The sequence below is a fragment of the Xenopus laevis genome, chromosome 9_10S, assembly GCF_017654675.1.
Source record: "Xenopus laevis strain J_2021 chromosome 9_10S, Xenopus_laevis_v10.1, whole genome shotgun sequence".
NCBI classification, from domain to species: domain Eukaryota; kingdom Metazoa; phylum Chordata; class Amphibia; order Anura; family Pipidae; genus Xenopus; species Xenopus laevis.
In genome coordinates, this window is record NC_054388.1 from 114,497,878 (window position 1) to 114,524,546 (window position 26,669).

At 45.1% G+C, this 26,669-nt stretch overlaps 5 protein-coding genes across 26 annotated transcripts in view; 2 read left to right on the top strand and 3 right to left on the bottom strand.

The window, feature by feature from the left end:
* The window catches only part of LOC108704314 (oocyte zinc finger protein XlCOF7.1-like), a 224,937-nt gene that overhangs the window by 91,899 nt on the left and 106,369 nt on the right, over positions 1-26,669 (top strand). The window lies entirely within an intron of this gene.
* XB5772961.L (Gastrula zinc finger protein XlCGF53.1 L homeolog) overlaps positions 1-26,669 on the bottom strand; it is a 579,535-nt gene that overhangs the window by 4,608 nt on the left and 548,258 nt on the right. The window lies entirely within an intron of this gene.
* On the top strand, positions 3,929-4,936 carry LOC121399132 (histone H4). The gene has a single exon (XM_041579072.1). It carries the CDS (start codon positions 4,381-4,383, stop codon positions 4,690-4,692), a length of 312 nt encoding a protein of 103 aa, XP_041435006.1. The 5' UTR covers positions 3,929-4,380; the 3' UTR covers positions 4,693-4,936.
* On the bottom strand, positions 11,746-12,266 carry LOC108704296 (histone H3). The gene has a single exon (XM_041579063.1). It carries the CDS (start codon positions 12,192-12,194, stop codon positions 11,784-11,786), a length of 411 nt encoding a protein of 136 aa, XP_041434997.1. The 5' UTR covers positions 12,195-12,266; the 3' UTR covers positions 11,746-11,783.
* Positions 16,475-26,555, bottom strand: LOC108704260 (oocyte zinc finger protein XlCOF29-like). The gene is made up of 7 exons (XM_018240755.2): positions 26,403-26,555; positions 22,931-23,041; positions 21,568-22,229; positions 20,234-20,384; positions 19,901-20,086; positions 19,576-19,654; positions 16,475-17,880 (listed from the first exon to the last, which is right to left on the bottom strand). The coding sequence occupies exons 3-7, from the start codon at positions 22,194-22,196 to the stop codon at positions 17,252-17,254; spliced, it is 1,674 nt and encodes a 557-aa protein (XP_018096244.1). The 5' UTR covers positions 22,197-22,229; positions 22,931-23,041; positions 26,403-26,555; the 3' UTR covers positions 16,475-17,251.

A 26,669-nucleotide genomic window follows, 5' to 3' on the forward strand; every position in this document is an offset into this window, starting at 1 on the left:
TTCTTACAATCCTGTGTTCTCCCCCTCCTTTTCCTACTCAGCTCTTCCTTTCCAATCACTACTCACAGTTGTGTCCTCCCTCCTCCTTTTCTAACTTAGCTTGTCCTTTCTGATCTTTACTCACAGTTGTGTCCTCCCTCCTCTTTCTCTAAAGGTGGCAATACACGGAGAGATCCGGGTGGACAATATCGGGCTGATCCGATCGAGGGCCCTAGGGTCCAACGATCGGATCCTAACGAATGGGAACAGGCGGTTGGATCGCGAACGCATCAACGAACAGATGCGGCCGCGATCCGACGGGATTTTTTGTCCCATCCGATCGAGAAGTGGCCGACTTTCAGCCAGATCTTGACCGGGGAAGTCCGTCGGGGGGCCCCATACACGGGCCAATAAGCTGCCGACTCGGTCTATCGGCAGCGTTTATCGGCCCATGTATGGCCACCTTAACTCAGCTCGTCCTTTCTGATCTTTACTGACAGTTGTGTCCTCCCTCCTCCATCTCTAACTTAGCTCGTCCTTTCTGATCTTTACTGACAGTTGTGTCCTCCCTCCTCCATCTCTAACTTAGCTCGTCCTTTCTGATCGTTACTGAAAGTTGTGTCCTCCCTCCTCCATCTCTAACTTAGCTTGTCCTTTCTGATCTTTACTTACAGTTGTGTCCTCCATCCTCCATCTCTAACTTAGCTTGTCCTTTCTGATCTTTACTTACAGTTGTGTCCTCCATCCTCCATCTCTAACTTAGCTTGTCCTTTCTGATCTTTACTGACAGTTGTGTCCTCCCTCCTCCATCTCTAACTTAGCTCGTCCTTTCTGATCTTTACTGACAGTTGTGTCCTCCCTCCTCCATCTCTAACTTAGCTCGTCCTTTCTGATCTTTACTGACAGTTGTGTCCTCCCTCCTCCATCTCTAACTTAGCTCGTCCTTTCTGATCTTTACTCACAGTTGTGTCCTCCCTCCCTTCTCCTTCTCTAACTCAGATCGTCCTTTCTGATCTTTACTCTCAGTTGTGTCCTCCATCTCTAACTTAGCTTGTCCTTTCTGATCTTTTTTTTTTTTTTTTTTTTAAAGGTGAAATTTTATTGTTTTATAACACATAAAACATAAAACAAAGTATATGCCGTAAATGCAGTTGAGTTACCATTACAGAGCTTGAAATAAAACGTGTACTCATCAATTTGTTTAGTAATGTGATTGATACACTCAAGAACTAAAACACAGTTCAAACAGCCTTACAGTGAGATGTGAATGTTGCCTCCAAGATTCCTATCAACAACATATTGGACAGTGACTAGATGGAATTAAGGATTCCTGCCTTTTACAGTAGAAATAAACGCTACTTTTCATGTGCGGGAGCCCTGACCCCCAAGTCCCGCTTCCCACCACGGACTCCATATTTTCTCAAATTTTTGCAGTGAGCCTCTGGCTAGTAAGGTGAGTTTAATGAGAGGCAGATTCTGATTCACCAACGTTATCCAGTTTTGTACCGTGGGCGGTTGGGGACCCATCCATGCCATAGCAATTACTTTCTTAGCATAGTACAACAGTGTACGGTATCTAACTCTGGCATGATTAGCGTATATGATGTCATCTATGACTCCTAATATGCACACCTGTGGAGTCAGCAGCCTAGGGAAATCTAATTTACCCGCTAAGATATCCATAACTTCGGTCCAAAACATGGAGACTGGTGGACACGACCAAGCCATGTGTAAAAAGGTGGCCCCTTTAGCCCGGCACCTATGACATTTTGCGTCCTTTCTGATCTTTACTGACAGTTGTGTCCTCCCTCCTCCATCTCTAACTTAGCTCGTCCTTTCTGATCTTTACTCACAGTTGTGTCCTCCCCCCACTTTTTCCAACTCAGCTCTTCCTTTCCCTTGGCTCCTCACAGACTTTTGTCTTTCCCTTCCTTCTCCGGCACAGTTTGCACAATCCAATTGCTTCTCACAGTCTTGTGTCCTCTCCCCTCCTCCTCCAACACAGCTTGTCCCTTTCAATCTGGCTCCAGATAAAAATCCAGATACATAAATTCAGGGGCTGACAGTATTTTAGACCTAATTGTCAGTCCAATTCCATTTATACTTATATCTGTGAGATGAAGCTTATATTACATTTCTGTGTTTATATTGTTCCCCTTTAAACCCCATAGCCCCGCCTAAGCCACCCACTTCCTTACCTCCCTTTCCATGAAATGCTTCATCCTCTCTGTAGCTAAACCAGAATATACAAACTCACATCATTCCTGCCACAACTTACACCTCAACGACCTCCACTTGGAAAGGGATCCCGGAAGCTGGTGTTTGTCTCCTGGAGGAAAACAGCAGACTAGGTGCAAAAGGAAAGTGATTGGTTTACAGGCAGAGAGGCGGGGAGAAGAGCTGCAAAGTTAGGGATTGCCTGAAAATTAACAACACATAAAAAAACAAAACAAATACAAAAAGAATTGTAGAAGTGATACCTATATTGGCTAACAATAAACATACATTGCAAACTTTCTTAGCACCAAGGCCCCTTTGTCAGACAAAATACAAATGAAAGTTACAAAGGCACCGCATATATTCTGTTAGATCAGTGACAGTATTCATGGGCAATCAATGAGAATGTTACAGATAGATAGAGATGAAATGTAGACTTAATAAAATCAATCTGTAACATTCTCATTGATTGCCCATGAATACTATCTATTAGGGTGGGTTTTACATAGTAATGGGTGAATTTGTGAATTTTGTGAAACGGCGAAAAATTTGCCGAAATGGTGCGGGCGTCTAGTTTTTTGAAGCTGGCGTCCGTTTTTTTCTGGCAAAAAAAATGGATGCCTGCAAATTCTTGCCAGCGAATTTTCGAGGCCATTCTGCGAATTTTAGTTATGTGATGAGAATGAAAATAGCTCATTATAGCTCTGCATATAATGAGAGAGGATCTCTTTTGGGAAGTCATCCCATGTTACACATGTTCCTATTTAATCCCTCTCTCGTGTTACTTTACTCCAAAAGCTTTTCCTTTCCCTCTGTCTCACATTTGTGTGTTTCTCGGGGTCAGTCGGTGACTTGTATGTGACACTGTGTAACTGATGTGACTGTACAGAAAGCGCGTGTGTATTTATATATATATATATATATATATATATATATATATATATATATATATATATATATATATATATATATAGATATAAAGGAGAACTCCTGCAGAATCTCTGCAAATCCTTTATTCCAGGTAAAGCATTATAAATACAAAAGAAAAAATATGGTTAAAAAGATCTAATCTAAGCACAGATTCCTTTGGAGAAACCGCAGGGGCATAAACCACAAACAGTCCACACTGGGCCACTGTATAAACCTGAGAAACTGCCCAGAAAGGGCCTATCCCAGGTACCGTACCCATATGTTGTACAACTGCAACTCCCACATTGCCTTGACTCTTGATTCTGTATTGGAGAATGATGGGACTTGCACTAACACTAATATCAGCTAACAGCATAATATTAAGCGGGGGGCCTAGTCGCTGGGTGAAATATACAGTTTGTAGAATACTCTAAACACAATCCTCATATAATCTAATGACAGCAGCAGATCAGTGTAAAACTGCAACTAGCCTGAAAAAAAGGGAAGAAAAGTGGAATTTACAAGAAGCAGCTTAAAGTAGTGCTGAGCCTTTCCTTTCCCAGCTCACTGCTGCCATCTAGTGGATACACTTCCCTCTGCTCGGGACACTAGAACATTGTAGCGAGAGGGAATTCAAATACTCAGCCAATAGGGAAGGGAGAGGGCGTGGCTACGAACTGGTACCTGAGAGTCTTGCTGGTGCGGCCACTGGAGAGTTAATAACAGGCTTCTTCTGTACATGTAAATACTCCGCCACAAATCCTACCCGAACTGACCGGGTCTCGCAGGGGCACGAGAATAAAGAAGAGGAATTGTATCGCAGCAGCGCCGCCGTGTGGCAGAAGCAAGAAGCTGTCAGCGCGTCACTTCCGCTCTGTGCGGCCCTGGCAGCTCCTAAAGTCGCTAGCAGCACATTTTGCCATTATTCCCCTCCGTGTATTTACATTTCTACATCCCATAACATGAAGGCTCTCGCATTGGCCGGAAATATACGCGCACAATGACGTCGCCAATAGGAATTAACTGTATGGGTTTCTGTGGCCAATCAAATGACAAAAAGAACTGCTAAAAGCCCGGCCCCTCTCCGCTACTCTTCTTTTTTATATAAGAAATAAGTCCTGGCGGTTCAGCCAATCAGGAAGACATTGCGTGGATCACACGCCTCTGATAGACTCCGCCCATAATCTTTGAGTTCTCTCTCAGGTCCTCTCCAGCTGCATATAAAGAAGTAGAAGACGACGAGTAGATAAATTGTGATTCAAGCACTGACATAAAATGTCTGGACGCGGCAAAGGAGGAAAGGGACTTGGGAAAGGAGGCGCCAAGCGGCATAGAAAGGTGCTCCGGGACAACATCCAGGGCATCACCAAGCCCGCCATCCGCCGCCTGGCACGGAGAGGGGGAGTCAAGCGCATCTCTGGTCTCATCTATGAGGAGACTCGTGGGGTTCTCAAGGTTTTCCTGGAGAATGTAATCCGGGATGCCGTCACCTACACTGAGCACGCCAAGAGGAAGACCGTTACCGCCATGGATGTGGTGTACGCTCTCAAGCGCCAGGGCCGCACTCTCTACGGCTTTGGCGGATAAATCTTTCTTCCAACTAATCTTATACCCAAAGGCTCTTTCCTGGCCACTCCATATTAGCATTACATACGGGGGATTCCCCGTCCCCGCCCCCTGACCAGATAGTCCCTCCCTCCTAAGCCTTTAAAAGGTACCCCTGGAGCACACTCACCTTGTCTTTTTTCTTTCTGTCCTCACTCTTCTTCTGACCTGAGGGTTTTCTCCTGGTTGGGTTCATTCCCTAAGCCCTCGAGCTTTACAGGTGAATTTGGGCAGAGTGCTATGCCTTCCCCCCATTCGTTTTAAACGTCTGTGTGTAAGGCCTAAGCAGGAGGGACATCCTTACCACAGCACGACTCTGCTTTTCCTGCTGAGAGAGGTGTGACATGGAGGTAACTCTTCAAAGTTGCCTGTGTCACGAGGAGTTCCTGTTCCTTTTCCTTTTCTCTTACTACTGAGACGCGTGCTATTTCCTGTCTCAGTCAACTTCCTGTCCAGCGGCCATCTTGTGGTTGGCATGCTGCGGACCTTTTCTTTCGTATGGGGAGGAGACGACCGCTCCGGTACACAGGGGGTTTCAGAGGCCAATGCGGTCGCTACGATTGCATCGCCTCCTCATTAGCGCCTAGCGCGCTCTCCCTGTGCGCATCCTCGCGCTGGCGGCGGCCATTTTGTGCTTGGCGCACTCTCCAGGCGGCCATGCTTTTTTTGGAGGGGCGGATTTTAGAGGGCCGGCAGTATAAAAGGCCCTGACAAGGCAGCGCTCGTGCTGCTCACTTCCACCCTCTGCCTTCCAAGGAAAGGTTCGTGCTTCTTTTCTCCCCTCAGCCTTACAGGTAAGATTCTTTTATGGTGGCATCCTTAGCCCTTAAGCATGTGCATTTTTTCATGCTCTCTTCTCCTGCTAGGCTTTGTCTTTCTTGCTTCATGGACTCCTCAGCCTCCAATGCCTCTGCCCCCCAAGCTAGGTAGGTCCCTCAATTGGGTTGTTTCTATCTTTCTTGTCTCTCTCTCCTTTTCTAATTAGCTGTCCTCTCTCTCTCTTCCTCAGCTTGCCTGAAGAAGGGACTTCTAGAAAACGCAAAGCCGCTGCTGTCTCCTCTCACCATCCAGAATGCATGGGATGTTTCAACCCTCCTATTCCGGGCAAAAAATTCTGCAGCACCTGCTGGAAGGATTTCTGCAGTTCAGCCTTTCCTCCTTCAACCAGAGTTACGGAGGTTTGGGAAGATAGCCAGGAGAACTCTCCGTCCAGGGATGCAGTCTGGGACACAGCGGAAGCCTCCTCCTCCGAGGAATCGCAACAAGAGAGATTTTCAAATTCTTACATCGATTCAGATGAGGACTCTGAGGGGTCCAGCGGCTCCTTTGACTTATCCTTGGTTTCTCCTCTCATAAAGGCAGTTAAATTGACCCTGGGAGCAGAAGAGGATCCAGAGGGTACAGTATCTCTCAAGGTGCTTCCAAACCCCTCTAAGAGCCGTCAGACTTTTCCTCTCTTCCAAGAGGTCTCGGACCTCATAAAGACGGAGTGGAAAAAGTCAGCCAAAAAAGTGTCATTTCTATCTCAGGGTACGAGATTTTCAAAACTTTATCCTTTTAAGGAATCAGATGTCAAGGATTGGATCGCTGCCCCTGCCGTAGACCCGGCGGTTATCCATTTGGCAAAGAGGACTACCCTACCAATAGATGACAGTTCAGCATTGAGGGATCCTATGGATCGAAAGGCAGAATCAGACCTCAGGAAGAGCTTTCAGGTGGCCGGAGCGGCATGTAAGCCAGCAGTGGCCCTCATTTCGGTGGCCAAAGCTATGTCCTTTTGGATAGAAGGCATTGACAAAGCCCTTTCGGAGGGCGCCGACAAACAAGAAATTTCTTCTAGCCTTGCAGAACTCAAGTTGGCGACCGGATACATCTCTGAGGGGGCAATAGACCTGACTAGACTTGCAGCCCGATCTATGTCCCTTGCGGTTGCAGCACGAAGAGCCCTCTGGCTCAGAACCTGGTCAGCTGACGTCTCTTCAAAGATGAGTCTTTGCACCTTACCCTTTGAAGGGGGACGACTCTTTGGCCCCAGGCTAGATGATGTCATAACCAAGGCCTCGGGGGGAAAAAGCCAATTCTTGCCTCAGGAAAAGAAAGATAAAAAACCCGTGCACTTCAAATCTCCCTTTTTTCGCGGCTCAGGAAGATTCAGGGGCGGACACCAGCAAAACAGGTCTTCTGCAGAGGGGTTCAGACCTTTTCAGTGGAAAAGAGGACAGTCCTCTTTTCAGGGAAACGATAGATCCAGACAGGCACAACCTAGCAAGAAATCCTCCTGACTATCCGTCGGATACCATTGGAGTAGGGGCCAGACTACAGCTTTTTCAAGAACAATGGCGATCTTCCATCACAGACCAATGGGTGTTGGATATCCTGTCGAGAGGATACCGTCTCGAATTCCTCAGGGTTCCTACGGGGAATCAGTTTGTAACTTCAACATTTCCAAAAGAGGGGGAAAAAAGAAGAGCCATAGACCACTATCTGCAGTGGCTTTTAAGGGAGCATGCCATATTACCAGTCCCACAGGAACAAAGGAACAAGGGATATTATTCAACACTGTTCCTAGTAAGGAAGATATCTGGAGGATGGAGGCCTATTCTAGACCTCAAGGTAGTAAACAGATACTTGAGGATCCAGAAGTTCAAGATGGAATCCATCTTTTCCATCATTTCAGCGGTCCTTCCAGGAGACTGGCTCCTCTCCATCGATCTGAGAGATGCCTACCTGCATATTCCCATTGCAAGTTCCCATCAGTGCTTCCTTCGCTTTGCCATTGGGGGAAGACATTTCCAGTTCAGATGCCTTCCGTTCGGCCTGTCCACGGCCCCGAGAGTTTTTTCCAAGATTCTGGTCACCCTCATTGCCCAACTAAGATTGGAGGGAATATCGATCTGGCACTACCTGGACGATATCCTAATATCAGCCAAAGAGGAGAAAACTCTGATCAAGGACAGAGATCGAGTCCTTTCCTATCTGAGATCCCACGGATGGATTATAAATTGGGAGAAGAGCCAACTAGTCCCATCCCAGTCCCTGGTCTATCTAGGAGCCTGGTTCAACACATTGGAGGATTTAGTCTCACTTCCTCCCCAAAAGATCTCGAGTCTGGTCAACTTAGCCTCAGAGACTCTTTCGAAGGACAGGTTGTCGGCCAGGGATCTAATGTCTTTGTTGGGATCCATGACTTCTACCATACCAGTCACAAGATGGGCAAGGTGGCACATGCGTCCAGCCCAGGCCTTATTTCTAGAGCAATGGAACAGGGAACAGAAGGACTGGGAGCAATGGATTTACCTCTCCCAATCATTCAAGAATTCCCTACACTGGTGGACTTCGGAAAGAAACCTAGCGAGAGGGTTTCAACTGTCACAACCTCAATGGAAGATTCTGACTACGGACGCATCGTCCCGGGGTTGGGGAGCCCGGTTGGGACCAGAATGGGCACAGGGGCTTTGGCCGTCTCTTCAAACCAATGTCCCCTCGAATATCTTAGAGATACGAGCGGCAAAACTAGCTCTATTCTCTTTCGCCAGAGTCCTAAAGGGATCATCAGTGAAGATCCTCACGGACAATACAAGTGCGGTGGCCTATATCAAGAAGCAGGGAGGAACAAGGAGCAAATCTCTTTTTCAGGAGGTTCAGCCTATAATCCAGTGGGCAGAGAGCAACTTGTCTGCTCTGACGGCGGAACACCTCCCAGGGGTAAGGAATCAGGAGGCAGACTTCCTGAGCCGAAACAGCATCTCAAGCCACGAATGGGCATTGAACAGAGAGGTTTTTCAGAGCATAGTGGGAAATTGGGGTCTACCAGAGTGCGACCTCCTAGCCTCTCACCTCAATGGGAGATATTGCCAGACAGCAGTAGGATCAGATGCTCTACTGCAGACATGGTCCTTCAAGCTGGCGTATGCATTTCCTCCATTCCCTCTAATACTGAGAGTTCTTCAAAAGCTCATTCAGGAGAGAGGAGATCTGATTCTGATTGCACCAAACTGGCCACGCAGGCCTTGGTATCCCCTGCTCCTAAAGTTGTCAACAACTCCTCCTTGGCCACTACCAATGAGGAAGGACTTGCTCAGCCAGGGCCCTATTCTGCATCCGAACCCAGCAGCCCTATCCCTACAGGCTTGGAGGTTGAGCGCAAGAGATTGGCCACACTAGGCCTCCCCAGGGAGGTGGTAGACACCTTACTCAAAGCAAGGAAGTCTTCAACATCTCGCACATACTACAGGATATGGGAAAGATTTATGCTCTGGCGCTCACACAGTGAATATATCTCGGATAACATCTCCCTTCCTCAAGTCTTAGGATTCCTACAGTCAGGTCTGGACAAGGGCCTACAATATAGGACCCTTAGGGTGCATGCCTCAGCTCTGTCAGCTCTATCTGGATCCACTTGGTCTGCAGACCCGACAGTACAAAGATTTTTCAAGGCAGTCTTAAAGATACGACCTCCTGTCACCAAATCTCCTCCGGCATGGAGTCTTCCTTTAGTCCTAAAATCTCTATCAACAACACCGTTTGATCTCTTGGAATCAATATCTACATGGCTACTCACTCTTAAGACTCTATTCCTGCTGGCCATCGCCTCAGCTTGCAGAATAGGAGAGTTGCAAGCCCTCTCTTGTGCCCAAGGACATATCTCCTTTTTTCATGACAGGGTTTCTTTAAAACCTACAAGATCCTTCTTGCCGAAGGTAGTCTCCACATTTCATCTGAGAAAAGAGGTGACTCTTCCCATTTTTCCGGAGAACTTGGAAAACTCAGAGGAATTAAGGAAGATAGACCCAGTCATCTGCCTAAGACGTTATCTGGAAGTTTCGGCTGCCTTCAGAAAGTCAGATACTCTTTTTGTTATTCCAGCTGGGAGTAGAAGGGGGCAGGCCGCTGCCTCTTCTACCATCAGTAGATGGATTTCCTTGTGTATTTCCAAGGCCTATGAAATACAGGGCAAGCTAGCTCCGGAGGGTTTAAGAGCCCACTCTACTAAGGCTGTGTCAACATCCTGGGCAGCATTGGCAGATGTTCCTACCCCACACATCTGTGAGGTGGCCTCCTGGGCTTCGGCACGAACCTTTGTGAAACATTACAGGCTGGATATGTCCTCCTCGAGCAATCATTCCTTTGCTACTGGAGCTCACTTGGCCTTTACGACTCAATAAAACCCTTGCATATTAGTGGAAATTTTACTTCTCATTTTTTTTTACCCACCCCTTGCTTAAGGGACATGGCTATATACATCCGTATGTAATGCTAATATGGAGTGGCCAGGAAAAAGAAGAATTCCTACCATACTTACCGTAATTCTCTTTTCCTGGCCACTCTCCATATTAGCATTTCCCACCCCTTTTTGTGAGTACAGATGCTTTTTATTAGACAAGGTGAGTGTGCTCCAGGGGTACCTTTTAAAGGCTTAGGAGGGAGGGACTATCTGGTCAGGGGGCGGGGACGGGGAATCCCCCGTAAGTAATGCTAATATGGAGAGTGGCCAGGAAAAGAGAATTACGGTAAGTATGGTAGGAATTCTTCTTTTTTCAGAGCCACCCACCCACTCACTCAGAGCTGTTACTGCTTTATCTGCATCGTAGCCATTCTCTCCAGTTTAATATGTATGTACACTGATATATTTACTGTAGACTGAAGCAGGTGAAGGGGATAAGGAACGTTACTGACACTTCCTTTAATGCGTCAACGGATCAATTTCTGTAAAAACCCTAAAACTTCATTTCTCTCCCACTTCCTTCTCCCTGAAATCCCAGGCGCTACTCTCGGCTCACTGCACTGTAGGACAAGAACCAATCAGCAGCTAGCAGGACCTGAAGCCTGTCTGTGCTTGTGTTTGACTGCAGGGCTGTGATTGGCTGTCCCCCCCCCCTACTGGGCTTCTGGCTGGACCGTTAGGACACGCCCACCCCTCATTTGACACGCAGACCTGGAACAAACAACACCTCTCGGGAGCTCCGATGGAGGGGCTATTTTGAAAGAGAATATTCATGTTTAGCACCGTGTAAAAGCCGCACCATGTATAACTCACAATTGCCTACAACATTAGGCTATTTTTCGTGGATCCTAGAAGTCTCCGCCAAGCACCATTCTTCTATATCTAAATGAGTACATAAGGCACCGCTACGTTTTTATTTCATACACAAAATGTCTCCTCTAAAGGGGCCTCTCCCTACGCACAATATCAGCAGCGGCTCAGTCCCGTGACACGTAAATGCGCTAAATTTAAAAGGAGTTGGTCGCGACGCTTTTTGGAGGTTCCCGCTTTACAACAGCCAACGAAAAATTCTGTGTCTGGCCCATTCTGCTGCCCTCCCGCCATGTAATACGAAATATTGCCCATCAATAGCACATTAAGTGATGCCCGGCTCACTTTCTATAGTTATTTTACTGTTGACCATAGGCGATTTTACACCGTTATAACTGCCTGCCCTTGATTTCAGCCTGTTCTCCTTTGTCATTGGTTCACTATGGACATACGTCACTTGAACTAATCCAATCAGTTTCAGTCCTGGAAATACTTGTCAGTCATTGGCTGATTTAATCTAGGGTAACAGTTTTCCGTTGGTCCGCCAAAATAACGGAATGAAAAAAAAAAGAAATGCAGGGGTTCGTTTTTCAAGTGAATGACACCGGCTTGGTGACCCTGCAGCCACACAGGGGCGGAGTCAGTCACCGTTGTCTCGGGGCACGTGGGGATTGTCCCAAGGACAGTGAGGAACGACACATGTAACCTGCTTTCTGAAGTGTTATTTCCAATCCATTCCCGGTGCATTATTATTATACCAGGGGAACAGTAAAATTTCCATATTTGTGATTAAATGAAAAGACTGAGCAGCAAAAATAAACTGGAGGATTTAGGATAAAATCTATAGAACGCTTGGTTTTGCGCCCTGGGGAGTTTCCCTTCAGCAGGAAAGTAAAATTGGAAATGTGGCGGGACACCAGTAAAAGTATTAGAAGAAAAAAACCTGTCCATGACAAAGCGCCACGTGGAGAAGATATTCAGCTTCTTTGAGTGGGGATTTGGTGGCTCTGAAAAGAGCCTTTGTGTTGTGCTGCTGGGACTAAGCCCTCTCGCCCCGGATCCTGCGGGCCAGCTGGATGTCCTTGGGCATGATGGTGACCCTCTTGGCGTGGATGGCGCACAGGTTGGTGTCCTCAAACAAACCGACCAGATAAGCCTCGCTGGCCTCCTGCAGAGCCATGACGGCCGAGCTCTGGAAGCGCAGGTCGGTCTTGAAGTCCTGAGCGATCTCCCGGACCAGGCGCTGGAAAGGCAGTTTGCGGATGAGCAGCTCGGTGGATTTCTGGTAGCGGCGGATCTCGCGGAGAGCGACTGTGCCGGGCCGGTAACGGTGAGGTTTCTTGACTCCGCCTGTGGCCGGAGCGCTCTTCCTGGCTGCCTTGGTGGCCAGCTGCTTGCGGGGAGCCTTCCCTCCGGTGGATTTACGGGCGGTCTGCTTGGTACGAGCCATTGCGAGGAGCAACCACTTCAGCAACAGACAAATAACACACGGCGAAGAAGAATGCAAGTTAGCCGGCAACCCTGGTTTTTATAACAACGAGCTCACATTGATTGGCTGACTATAAACACGCCCCTTGCTTTCCCACAGCAAATCCACCAGACTTTACTGAATACCGTGTAAATACTTTTCTCCCATTGGCTAATCTAAATACACGTTACACACTATTGAGAGAGAAATGCCGGTAATGGCTAGATATGCTCCAGTGGGGGAAATGTATCAGTTGGCGGGTTCCTACAGGCGAATATGCTCACGTGCTCTGCCTAATCCGATCCAGTAACACTTCGCATTGACGCACGCGGGAAATAGAAATGTTGTATCGCGGTGTGAGTGGATACAATGTGATAGGGCGACACCTAGTGGTGGTTTCGGGAATTGACAGGGTGATGAAACCGAGCAGATTGAAGTTACTGCGCTCGTGCGGATCCAGCAATTTCCCTTCTTTTAGGGAGACAATAACCGCGGAAGCCGAAGCCTCGCTACTGTGAGTTTCTAGGGGCGGGTGTAAATGACAGAGGAGATTTTATGGGACTAGAGTCGGGAAGTGATTGTCATGGGGCGATAGAACGTGGAACTGATCAGTTGTCACAGGTATCGGCTCTTTAGCTGGAGGAGGTGCTGGTTCTGAAAAGAGCCTTAGGTGCAATGTGCGGGGCCCCGGGGCCACATCACTTCTTAGGAGCGGCCTCGGTCATTCTAAAATCTAACTGGCACCGATACACAATTGAAACAATATATTCAGCTTTGTTCTGCGACGTTCTCCTTATATTCATATCTCCTGTGCCCGATTGGTCACTTCTCTGTGTATTACTTCCTTTCTATTGGCTGATTCTTATTTCCCCGCCCCTTCACTCTGTCCCTAGTCTCTAACCTGTAGCGCAGAGGTGCCTGTTTCCCGAGGCTGAATATTGGGATCATATTTCTATTGGCTCTGAGTAGAAATGGGCCCCAGTTTGTATGGGATCGGGGGTCCCAGTAAGTGGGCGTGTCTGTGCGGCTGATTCTCGTTCTATTGGCTGCTGCATATATTGCCCAGAGCAGCTCCCCGGAAAGGCTCCGCTTCATTTCTCTCCCTGACATTTGTTGGGGATCAATTTCCCGCTGTTCCCCCAGAAATAAGGGAGCCCCCGGGTATAATATGGGCAGGTGAGTGAGAGAGGGGAGGGAGTGTGGGGGTCGCAGACCCAGGCGAGTAACACAGTACAGGGGAGACTTTGCTGGGGGAGTTTGGCTGCAGCACTCAGGGAGGGGTCAGTGAGTGGATTGGGTTCAGTTATTGGTTCCATTCTAGAGACTGATCATCACGTGTTGTTCCCCCATCATGGGCTCAGGGAGAAGGGGCAGGGAATTAGGATGTGGCTGGTCAGAAGGGACACAAAGCCCAATAAACCCAGTCTCATTACAACTTACACAAACCCTCATTCTTTATTCAGAGACTCTTTCATGTTTGAGAAAGTCCAGTATGAATGTAAAACATTTGTCTTCTGTTCTAGGAAGAGAACAGGAATCTACTGTTTCCCATGAAATAGACCTGATAGAGCAGGAGGGCTGCTGGCATCCAACACTGGGCCAGTCCAACACTGTGTCTCTGCTTAGGGGAGACACTATAATATGTACTAATAGGAGACACTATAATATGTACTAATAGGAGACACTATAATATGTACTAATAGGAGACACTGTAATATGTACTAATAGGAGACACTGTAATATGTACTAATAGGAGACACTGTAATATGTACTAATAGGAGACACTATAATATGTACTAATAGGAGACACTATAATATGTACTAATAGGAGACACTGTAATATGTACTAATAGGAGACACTGTAATATGTACTAATAGGAGACACTATAATATGTACTAATAGGAGACACTATAATATGTACTAATAGGAGACACTATAATATGTACTAATAGGAGACACTATGATATGTACTAATAGGAGACACTATGATATGTACTAATAGGAGACACTATGATATGTACTAATAGGAGACACTATAATATGTACTAATAGGAGACACTGTAATATGTACTAATAGGAGACACTATAATATGTACTAATAGGAGACACTGTAATATGTACTAATAGGAGACACTGTAATATGTACTAATAGGAGACACTATAATATGTACTAATAGGAGACACTGTAATATGTACTAATAGGAGACACTATGATATGTACTAATAGGAGACACTATGATATGTACTAATAGGAGACACTATGATATGTACTAATAGGAGACACTATAATATGTACTAATAGGAGACACTGTAATATGTACTAATAGGAGACACTATGATATGTACTAATAGGAGACACTATAATATGTACTAATAGGAGACACTATAATATGTACTAATAGGAGACACTATAATATGTACTAATATCCCCATCAGACTTGTACATGTGTCTCCTGTGTCAGTGTCTCATCCCAGGCCTGGTTGCTATTGAAGGGTGCTGGGGCACATGGAGAGCAGTCAGACTGGGGGCACTAGGGCAAGTAGTATTTGGTGCCAGAATTACTCACCTGGCTCTGTGCTGACCATTTGTTACCAACCCACGTTCATCTCACGGCCAATAGGAAACAGTTAGTTTTCATCAGCAACACAATATCCCCACTCTCCCCTGCACTTAACATGTGGCTTCTGTAAATGTGTAAAGTCCACATTCTGCCTTTTCAGCAATAATTCATTTGAACTTGGCCCAACATTTTGAGACTGGGCTTAACTTAGTCAATTAGTAGGTCTCCTTTAAACCCATACAAGTGAAAACTGTTTAGAAATGGGTCCGGTTATAACCTACTAAAAATGTATTGAGATGAACTTTTAGATAACTACCTACCTGTCATTATAGCAGGGAGAACCAGGGCCTAATCATGTTTGTCATTTAACAACTGTTGGGCAGCAGGAATGATATAGAAATATCTCCACTATTACACAATATTATACAATAATGTTCCTATAGTTGTACAATTCAGAGTTTAGAGGAATCATTGTCTCTAAACATCCTCTTGCTAAATATGGGATTCTGATATTGCTGAGAATGATCCACTGGGTGAGTAATGGGTGAGAAATATCCCCCAAACCAATAAACTGATCTCCTCTTGTAGGGTAACTGCCTCTTGCGCCCCTATGTCACCAGCCTGCCTCCTGTCTGTTTTTGCTGAGGAAAAAAGGTGGCAAGCCTACCCACTGAGCATGTGAGTGTCACAGACACTTTCCAAGATGGTGACCCCCTGTGACAAGTTTGAAGTCCTGGATCATTGCTGCTATTGACAAGCTCAAACTTTAGCCTCGTGCAATAAGTTCACTATATAAAATAGGACATTTTTACCCATATACATTTTTAGGGTTTAGTTCTCCTTTAAAGGAGATATATTGAGCAAAAATAAGAAACTATGTGTATTGATCTAATTTATTTAAAAATAAAAAAAAACCCAAACCCTACGATCTGTTCCACTTGCTGCTGCCTCCTTTCCCAGGCTGTGCAGGGGAGTCGGCAGAACTCAGCAGGCTGAACCAATTATATGTAACAAGCAAAGGCCTGTGAGGCAGATTAACTGCTCAAAAAAGTGTTTATTACTCACACAACTTGTTTTGTCCAGTGTACATAATACAATGGAAACAAGAATTTAAGGTGTAAAACAGGAAGTGAAATCTGCTCATCCCTGTACTGTTTTACTTGATCTCATTTCATCTTGTTTTATTACAGCAATTTTTGCATCAGTTGGACTTTATCACATGTACGTCGAGATTCTCAGTGTTGGACCATATATATGACTCATAATTGCCTACAAAATTAGAGATTTTTCATTTATCCTATACAGGTATGTCTCCTTTAAAAGGAGACATATAGGAAAAGTGAATAAACCCTAATTTTGTAGGCAATTATAAGTAATATATAGTGTTGCTTTTACATGGTGCTAAAAATTAATATCTTTAAAAATAGCCCCTTTATTGGAGCTCCCTATAGATGTTCTCTGGTCCCTGTCTGTGTTTCAAATGAGGGGTGGGTGTGTCCCTGCCAGAAGTACAGTAGGAGGGGGACAGCCAATCACAGCCCTGCAGTCACACAAGCACAGACAGGCTTCAGTTCCCTATCAGGTCCTGCTAGCTGCTATAGAAAGTGTGAGCATGTGTTTTTTCCAAGCTAAAGTAATGGCTGTATTGCTCTGGGAGGACACATATCAATACAATACATCAGTATATAAACTATATTTACTACATTATGACACACGTTTAATTACAGCAGCAGAACATGATAAAGCAATGGCAGAACTGAATGTTTGTTAGAGGATAAAAGAAAACACAAATTCTAAAATCACAGTGAACGGATACAAATTGAGAATATTTACAGTAGGGATGCACTGAATACACTAATTTGGATTCAGCCAAATACCCGAATACTTCATGAAAGATTAATTTTACTTCCTTTCTTTGTGACGAAAAGTCATGCGACTTCCCTTTCTGCCCCTAATTTACATATGCAAATTTGGATTCAGATTGAGTTCGACCAGGCACAAGGATTCGGCAGAATCCAAATCTGAATCCAAATGCTGAAAAAGGCTGAATCCTGGCCTAATCGCGAGCCAAATCCTGGATTCAGGGCATCGCTAATTTCCAGGAATCGTGCGCTACAGCAAGGTGTATCATTTCAATACTGGCATTGAGAATTAGGGGGCTGCTCTCCTGACCCTTCTGCTTTGTCAGGCAACGAGTAAGAATTGTACAACAGCCTGTGTCCAGTTTACTACACACTAAAGCCTCAGGAAGCTCATGGGGTTCTTTACAGGAGTAAAACATTTCCCACCTGTAGAACAAGAGAATGTTTCCACCTGTAGAACAAGAAAATGTTCCCAGCTGGGCATGTTTTCCAACATACCAGCAATACTGAATCTCTTCCTACAATCCCCCCTACAAGGCAAATATGTGGTTTGTCTAATGGAACTGGAATGGTTGGAAGAGTTGAGTCTCCTGTCTCTCTATGAATTCATTCAGACTACCTGTTATTCATTCTGCATCCCATAATAGGAGTGGGTGTATCTGTCCCCTGTGTCTGTCCTGTAAGTGGATCAATGCTGCACTTTGAAGCAAGCTTCTCTTTTTTAGCATCTGATATGGAATTAGCGCCAGCGTTTGGGCTGCTTCTCATATTTGGAGGCGGGGCATCTGATTGGTTTCCTCTTTTACATAAACGTGGCTCCTCGCTTATAGTAGTAGAGGACAAGCTGTCATTGCTGCTGCTGCATCCCATAATAGGAGTAGTTGTTTCTGTTCCCTGGGTCTGTTTTCTCAGTGGATCTGCATGGTTTCCTCCTTCATATGAAATTGGCTCCTCTTTAATAGACGTTGATATAACATTAGCTGAGGTGCCTCCTGGGGTACGAGATGTATCTGTTCCCTGCACCTGTTTTGATGGGGTATGGATTGAATCATTTTCTTCTTCCCATGAAGGAGGTTCCTCTTTAATAGTAATTTCTAGTGCATGGTATTTGGGTGTAGAAGGGTTTGTCAGACAGCCATCTCTGCCAACTGCATTTGTACCCGCAGTCTTGCCTGAGACAGCTTTACTGCACAATGCTGCTTGCGGGTGAGCTGCAATCTCTCTCATCTCTCCATAGTCACAATCTGGCAAAGACAGAAGCACGGAAATCATTATATTATCTACTGATCTGTGAGCCAATACATTGTGTGGGTTTATGCCAGAGCAAGAATCTACATATAAGGATCACTCACTTGTATCCAATGTCAAGGATGAATATGAGCAAAATACGTGTGTGGTATTAATATGTGGATAAACATGGACTAAGCAATAGGCATCAGATTGTAAACGACATGTCTGTTTTCAATATTAAAGGAGACATATAGGATAAGTGAAAAACCCCTTGTTGTTGTCGGCAATTATAAGTAATATATGGTGTTGCTTTTACATGGTGCTAAACATTAATATTATCTTTAAAGGAGACATTTTGTGTAAAAAAACAAGAATGTCCCAGTCCATTATACCATACTTCCCAACATTTAAGAACAAGAAAGAGGGACAAAAACATTTGACGCGCATAGCGTGGTGACACCCCCCAAAGGCATGCCCACTCTGTGGCCATGCCCCCCAAAGGCACGCCTGTTTTACAGAACACACCCCTTTCTCTTGGTTGGAATGGCAACTCCCTCCTCCCATATGTATAAATACAAATATACAGCTCCAATAAAGGGGCTATTTTTAAAGATAATATACATTTTTAGCACCATGTAAAAGCTACCCTATATATTAATTATAATTACCTACACAATTAGGGGTTTTTTCGTTTATCCTATATGTCTCCTTTAAAAATAGCCCCTTTATTGGAGCTCCCTATAGATGTTCTCTGGTCCCTGTCTGTTTCACATGAAGGGTGGGCGTGTCCCTGCCAGAAGCACAGTAGGAGGGGACAGCCAATCACAGCCCTGCAGTCACACAAGCACAGACAGGCTTCAGTTCCCTATCAGGTCCTGCTAGCTGCTGATTGGTTCCTGTCCTACAGTGCAGTGAGCTGAGTGCACAGCCTGGGAATTCAGGGAGCAGCAAGTGGAAGAGAAGGGAGGGATTATTAGGGTTTTTGAAGAAATATTCACTAAATCAGCCTGAAACACTACTTTTTTAAGCACAATACTTCTATACAATTCCTCTATATCTAAATTAGTATAATGTACTGGTACATTCTTATTTTTTACACAAAATGTCTCCTTTAAAATGTTTGTTGACAATGCACATGGGACAATGGATTACAATAGGCACGGGACACATCAAGGTCAATATCAGAAATGGAATATACCGGTACTAGAAGATTATGTTAGTTAAAGGGGTTGTTCACCTTTGAGTTAACTTTTAGTATGATGTACAGTGGGATATTCTGAGATAAATTGCAAGTGGTTTTCATTTTTTATTATTTGTGGTTTCTGCGTTATTTAGCTTTTTATTCAGCAGCTCTCCAGTTTGCAATGTTTGCCATCTGGTTGTTAGGATCCAACTTACCCTAGCAACCATGCATTGATTTAAATAAGAGACTGGAATATGAATAGGAGAGGCCTGGATAGAAAGAGGAGGAATAAAGAGCAGCAATAATATACATTTGTAGCCTTACAGGCTATTTGTTTTTAGATGGGGTCAGTGCCCCCCTATTTCAACGCTGGAAAACACGAGATGAAAAAAGGCAAATAATTCATAAACAATGAAGACCAATCGAAAAATTGCTTAGGATTAGCCATTCTATAACATACTACAAGGTAAAAAAAGGTAAACCACCCCTTTAATAGGATCCTATCAGAAACCTCATCACTACTCACCCCTTGAGCAAAGCTGCTGGTTATTGTCCATTATCTCTGCACTGTAAAGGGCCTTATTTCCATTTAAATACTCCCACTCCTAAAAAAAGACAAAAATGTATAAACAACTTGGTACACACACTGCTATCTGATCCGGTTATACATGCACACAATGTTGTTCACTTCCTGCTGTTCAAAACAATAGAAGTTATACACATGTATGGAAATTTGTATGGTCTCTGTCTGCTCCAGTTGGACAGTGTATGGCCCAGACCCAGTCATCCCCCAGCCAGAGAAAGGGATTATCATCCACTGTTACTAAACAATAAGGGGCCGCTTTACCCACCTCTCCAGTCAGCAGCTGGATGATGTTGGACAGGAGCTCCAGCGCAATCTTATCATTCTCCTTCTGTATGACGGAGTTGGACATTTGAGTCACAGTTGGAGTATGGCGCCTGCACAATCCTTCCAACATACAATCATTGCATCTCTGCGGGACGCCATTGTCAGACTTTTTCATTACAGTGAAGTCCTACAGATTCAGAGGGCAAGAGAATTGTGAAGACAACCCCTTTTCCACCAACAAGGCCTTGCAGGTCCCACATACAACCCTTACATGGGGAGCAATGTAATACGTGTGAATTTAGAACAATAGAGAAGATAGGCATGAGGGGCTCACCTCTCCCGAGAGCAGATAGATAATCTCCAGCGTGAGATTAAGAATTTTCTCATTCCGCTGATTATTATTCATATTTCCCATCACTGCGTCAGTTTGTTCCTCCGAGATCTCCACTTGGTCCCTCTGGGATCGACTTGCCTTGAAGAATCCTCTTTAATTAAAGAGAAAGAGATGGAATCAGCTCAGGAGCACTGTTAATTAGTACATAACTGAAGGTAAATCCCTAGCTAATGCTCCAGTGGAGTTAGGACAATGTACAATCAGATTATTGCTGTCCTATTCTCTTGATGATCTAATGAAGTTACTGATTTGAGAGGGAATGACATTTTTCCATGAATTCAGCCAGTTTGCTACAGGTAAACTAAGATCTTGCAGGAGTTTATTTCTATATAATGAGCCCTATATAAAAAATATTTAGGATTATAGCAGCTGCAAACTGGTTACCAGTGTGTCACTCCCTTAATTGAGTCAAAGGAGAACTAAACCCTAAGAATTACTGGCTAAAACTGTCCTATTTTCTATAGTGAACTTATTGCACGAGGCTAAAGTTTGAGCTTGTCAATAGCAGCAATGATCCAGGACTTCAAACTTGTCACAGGGGGTCACCATCTTGGAAAGTGTCTGTGACACTCACATGCTCAGTGGGCTCTGATTGGCTGTTGAGAAACTAAGCTTAGGGCTCGTCACTAATTATCCAGCAGAAAATGAGCTTCCCTGGCTGTAATATAAACTGATGCTACAGGTTTGCAGATTATTAAATTCTGATGCTAATTGCACTGGTTTCTGTGCTGCCATGTAGTAATTATGTGTATTAATTACTAATCAGCCTTATATTGTGACATTTCTATTCTATGTGTACTGTATATTGTGAGTGCTCCCTAAGCTCAGTAAGTGACAGCAGCACAGAGCATGTGCAGTGAATCAGCAGAAAAGAAGATGGGGAGCTACTGGGGCATCTTTGGAGACACAGATCTTTACTGCAAAAGGGCTGTGGTTGCCTTGGGCTGGTACAGAAGCACAAAACATCATGTACAACATTTCTAGCTACTTCTTTAGGTTAGGCTTTAGTTCTCCTTTAATGAAGCTGGTGCTGCTGAAAAATGAATGCAGGTGGGACCAGCATGAGATGTCACTTAGACCATCCTGTGAGACTCAATTGTGTTCCACAACAAAGCTTGCGCCGGTGTATTTGACACTATACACAATTGCATCAACACAGTCACGTCCTTTCTCTGGCTACATGATTTGACTTAACAGCTCCTTGTTCCACTATACACCCTACACTTTCTGCAACCCATTTGCAACACTGCCCCAGAGCAACAAACAAAACGGACCTTTGGTTTGTGTAGAAATCATACTCATTACACTGTGAGTATTTATCTGCTGTATTCACAGACAGCCTTGGAGTGATGATCTTGAACTTCTTTCCCCAGCTGCTGATTTGAGGCTCAGACGTTTGTATCCGTGGGTTCGTGAGTGTTGCCACATCCCTTGTAAAGCTCTTGGGATCCGTGGCAACCTTTCTACTTTTCACTCCATAGTAACGATCAAACTGAGTGCCCCGATCCCTGCCGAAGTTGTATATGTCCGTCCGGGTGCTGACGTCGACCCCCTTGGGTTTTTCTTTCCAACCAGAATGTGCCGGATCCATACAGAATCGCTTGGCAGGTGGGGGCAGGCAAGAAAAAACACTAGGGACGGCATTTTTGGATAAGATACACTTTCCATTTGCCCCACTGTAACATTCCCTGGGGAAGTGGTCGGAGCACACTCGGTATGGGTTGGTCTTCTTTGCCTCTAAAATTTGCTGTGCAAAAGATTCCAGGTCCTCGTATTTCTGGGGAATGGCCTTAAGCCACAGTTTGACCCTCTCCAATTTTGTGGGAAACGTGTGCAATTTAACTCCTTTCTCAGACGCCTTGTAGCTTGAGTTGCCACAGTTCTCAACTATGCAATTTGGCATCTTGGTGGCAGTTCAATGACAATATACAAGAACCTATTAAAGGAGACATATTGTGTTAAACATGAGACTGTACCAGTGCATTATACTCATTTAGATATAGAAGTATTGTGCTTAAAAAAGTAGTGTTTTAGGCTGTTTTATTGAATATTTCATTAAAAATCCTAATAATCCCTCCCTTCTCTTCCACTTGCTGCTCCCTGAATTCCCAGGCTGTGCACTCAGCTCACTGCACTGTAGGACAGGAACCAATCAGCAGCTAGCAGGACCTGATAGGGAACTGAAGCCTGTCTGTGCTTGTGTGACTGCAGGGCTGTGATTGGCTGTCCCCCTCTTACTGTGCTTCTGGCAGGGACACACCCACCCCTCATTTGAAACACAGACAGGGACCAGAGAACATCTATAGGGAGATCTAATAAAGGGGCTATTTTTAAAGATCATATTAATATTTAGCCCCATGTTAAAGCAACACCATATATTACTTATAATTTACAAAAAGGGAAAAATTGTGAGAGCACTCCATTATTACTTATAATTGCCTACAAAATTAGGGTTTTTACATTTATCCTATATGTCTTTATATATTTCGTTATATCCTATATGTCTTTAAATAAAATCCCACATAAACCCTGTTAAGTATAGCTTACAGTAAACAGCAATTAGTAACTTTTTGTAGCTTGAAGTATTTCTTACAGTTCCATAAAAAATAGCCCATATACATTATGCACATTACTTACTGGTATAGATTCTCAGGGAAAAGTCTATGTACCAGAGATCTCTGGGGGGTGCTGGGCTGATGGACTGATCCCCTGCAGATCTCCTTCTCTAAAACCCACCTATAGAAACACCTTGGGAAAAGATACAAATATATAACACCATTAATATTGAAAATATTGGGGTAAGTCATCCTACTATAGTTCCAGGGGTACCCAGGGTACAAATAAGCACTCACCCCAAATCTCCCCCTAACTGACCTTCAGACTGGGCCCCCTTAGCTCATAACAAGGTTACAGATATATAGAAACATTGGGGTCACCCAGCTATAGTTCCAGGGGTACCCAGGGTACAAATAAGCACTCACCCCAAATCTCCCCCTAACTGACCTTCAGACTGGGCCCCCTTAGCTCATAACAAGGTTACAGATATATAGAAACATTGGGGTGTCACCCTGCTATAGTTCCAGGGGTACCCAGGGTACAAATAAGCACTCACCCCAAATCTCCCCCTAACTGGCCTTCAGACTGGGCCCCCTTAGCTCATAACAAGGTTACAGATATATAGAAACATTGGGGTGTCACCCTGCTATAGTTCCAGGGGTACCCAGGGCACAAATAAACACTCACCCCAAATCTCCTCCTAACTAACCTTCAGACTGGGCCCCCTTAGCTCATAACAAGGTTACAGATATATAGAAACATTGGGGTGTCACCCTGCTATAGTTCCAGGGGTACCCAGGGTACAAATAAGCACTCACCCCAAATCTCCCCCTAACTGGCCTTCAGACTGGGCCCCCTTAGCTCATAACAAGGTTACAGATATATAGAAACATTGGGGTGTCACCCTGCTATAGTTCCAGGGGTACCCAGGGTACAAATAAGCATTCACCCCAAATCTCCCCCTAACTGACATTCAGACTGGGCCCCCTTAGCTCATAACAAGGTTACAGATATATAGAAACATTGGGGTAACAGTCACCCTGCTATAGTTCCAGGGGTACCCAGGGTACAAATAAACACTCACCCCAAATCTCCCCCTAACTGACCTTCAGACTGGGCCCCCTTAGCAAATAACAAGGTTACAGATATATAGAAACATTGGGGTGTCACCCTGCTATAGTTCCAGGGGTACCCAGGGTACAAATAAGCATTCACCCCAAATCTCCCCCTAACTGACATTCAGACTGGGCCCCCTTAGCTCATAACAAGGTTACAGATATATAGAAACATTGGGGTAACAGTCACCCTGCTATAGTTCCAGGGGTACCCAGGGTACAAATAAACACTCACCCCAAATCTCCCCCTAACTGACCTTCAGACTGGGCCCCCTTAGCAAATAACAAGGTTACAGATATATAGAAACATTGGGGTGTCACCCTGCTATAGTTCCAGGGTACCCAGGGTACAAATAAACACTCACCCCAAATCTCCCCCTAACTGACCTTCAGACTGGGCCCCCTTAGCTCATAACAAGGTTACAGATATATAGAAACATTGGGGTAACAGTGACCCTGCTATAGTTCCAGGGGTACCCAGGGTACAAATAAGCACTCACCCCAAATCTCCCCCTAACTGGCCTTCAGACTGGGCCCCCTTAGCTCATAACAAGGTTACAGATATATAGAAACATTGGGGTAACAGTCACCCTGCTATAGTTCCAGGGGTACCCAGGGCACAAATAAGCACTCACCCCAAATCTCCCCCTAACTGGCCTTCAGACTGGGCCCCCTTAGCTCATAACAAGGTTACAGATATATAGAAACATTGGGGTGTCACCCTGCTATAGTTCCAGGGGTACCCAGGGTACAAATAAACACTCACCCCAAATCTCCCCCTAACTGACATTCAGACTGGGCCCCCTTAGCTCATAACAAGGTTACAGATATATAGAAACATTGGGGTGTCACCCTGCTATAGTTCCAGGGGTATCCAGGGTACAAATAAGCACTCACCCCAAATCTCCCCCTAACTGACCTTCAGACTGGGCCCCCTTAGCAAATAACAAGGTTACAGATATATAGAAACATTGGGGTGTCACCCTGCTATAGTTCCAGGGGTACCCAGGGTACAAATAAACACTCACCCCAAATCTCCCCCTAACTGACCTTCAGACTGGGCCCCCTTAGCTCATAACAAGGTTACAGATATATAGAAACATTGGGGTAACAGTGACCCTGCTATAGTTCCAGGGGTACCCAGGGTACAAATAAGCACTCACCCCAAATCTCCCCCTAACTGGCCTTCAGACTGGGCCCATTAGCTCATAACAAGGTTACAGATATATAGAAACATTGGGGTGTCACCCTGCTATAGTTCCAGGGGTACCCAGGGCACAAATAAGCACTCACCCCAAATCTCCCCCTAACTGGCCTTCAGACTGGGCCCCCTTAGCTCATAACAAGGTTACAGATATATAGAAACATTGGGGTGTCACCCTGCTATAGGTCCAGGGGTACCCAGGGTACAAATAAACACTCACCCCAAATCTCCCCCTAACTGACATTCAGACTGGGCCCCCTTAGCTCATAACAAGGTTACAGATATATAGAAACATTGGGGTGTCACCCTGCTATAGTTCCAGGGGTACCCAGGGTACAAATAAGCACTCACCCCAAATCTCCCCCTAACTGACCTTCAGACTGGGCCCCCTTAGCTCATAACAAGGTTACAGATATATAGAAACATTGGGGTGTCACCCTGCTATAGTTCCAGGGGTACCCAGGGTACAAATAAGCACTCACCCCAAATCTCCCCCTAACTGACCTTCAGACTGGGCCCCCTTAGCTCATAACAAGGTTACAGATATATAGAAACATTGGGGTAACAGTGACCCTGCTATAGTTCCAGGGGTACCCAGGGTACAAATAAGCACTCACCCCAAATCTCCCCCTAACTGGCCTTCAGACTGGGCCCATTAGCTCATAACAAGGTTACAGATATATAGAAACATTGGGGTGTCACCCTGCTATAGTTCCAGGGGTACCCAGGGCACAAATAAGCACTCACCCCAAATCTCCCCCTAACTGGCCTTCAGACTGGGCCCCCTTAGCTCATAACAAGGTTACAGATATATAGAAACATTGGGGTGTCACCCTGCTATAGTTCCAGGGGTACCCAGGGTACAAATAAGCACTCACCCCAAATCTCCCCCTAACTGACCTTCAGACTGGGCCCCCTTAGCTCATAACAAGGTTACAGATATATAGAAACATTGGGGTGTCACCCTGCTATAGTTCCAGGGGTACCCAGGTGAGACCCATATAGAGATAAAAGGAGGAGATGTTTATAGATAAAATGACTCCATTCTCTCTATATTACAGATATACAGATGATATTATGGGTGCAAAGGTTGTTGTTTGGTCAGTTAAGATTAATAAGGAATAGAACAGACTATCCCGCACTTGGCTCAGTGACTGCAGCCCAGCCTGGTGTAAGGAGAAGGGGAGAAGGGGAATATATAAGAGTCTGGAGCATGAGAGACAATGGCACATACCTCAGTGTCACAGGCAAATAGGAAAAAGCAAACGCCCACAAACCCCAATGTTCCGGGGAAAAAACTCCTTTCTCAGAGGATTTAAACAGCACTGAAGTATTTCAGCACCTCAAACAATCCCAGCAGTGCCCACGCCTCTCACAGTGATGTCACTTCCTCCCATGTCACTTCTCTTGACATCACACGAGCAGTCCTGACCAGCGGTTGGCTAAGGGTGCTGTCAATCAAGCTCCAAAAAATAATATTAACTCTTGGCCGCCCAGCAGC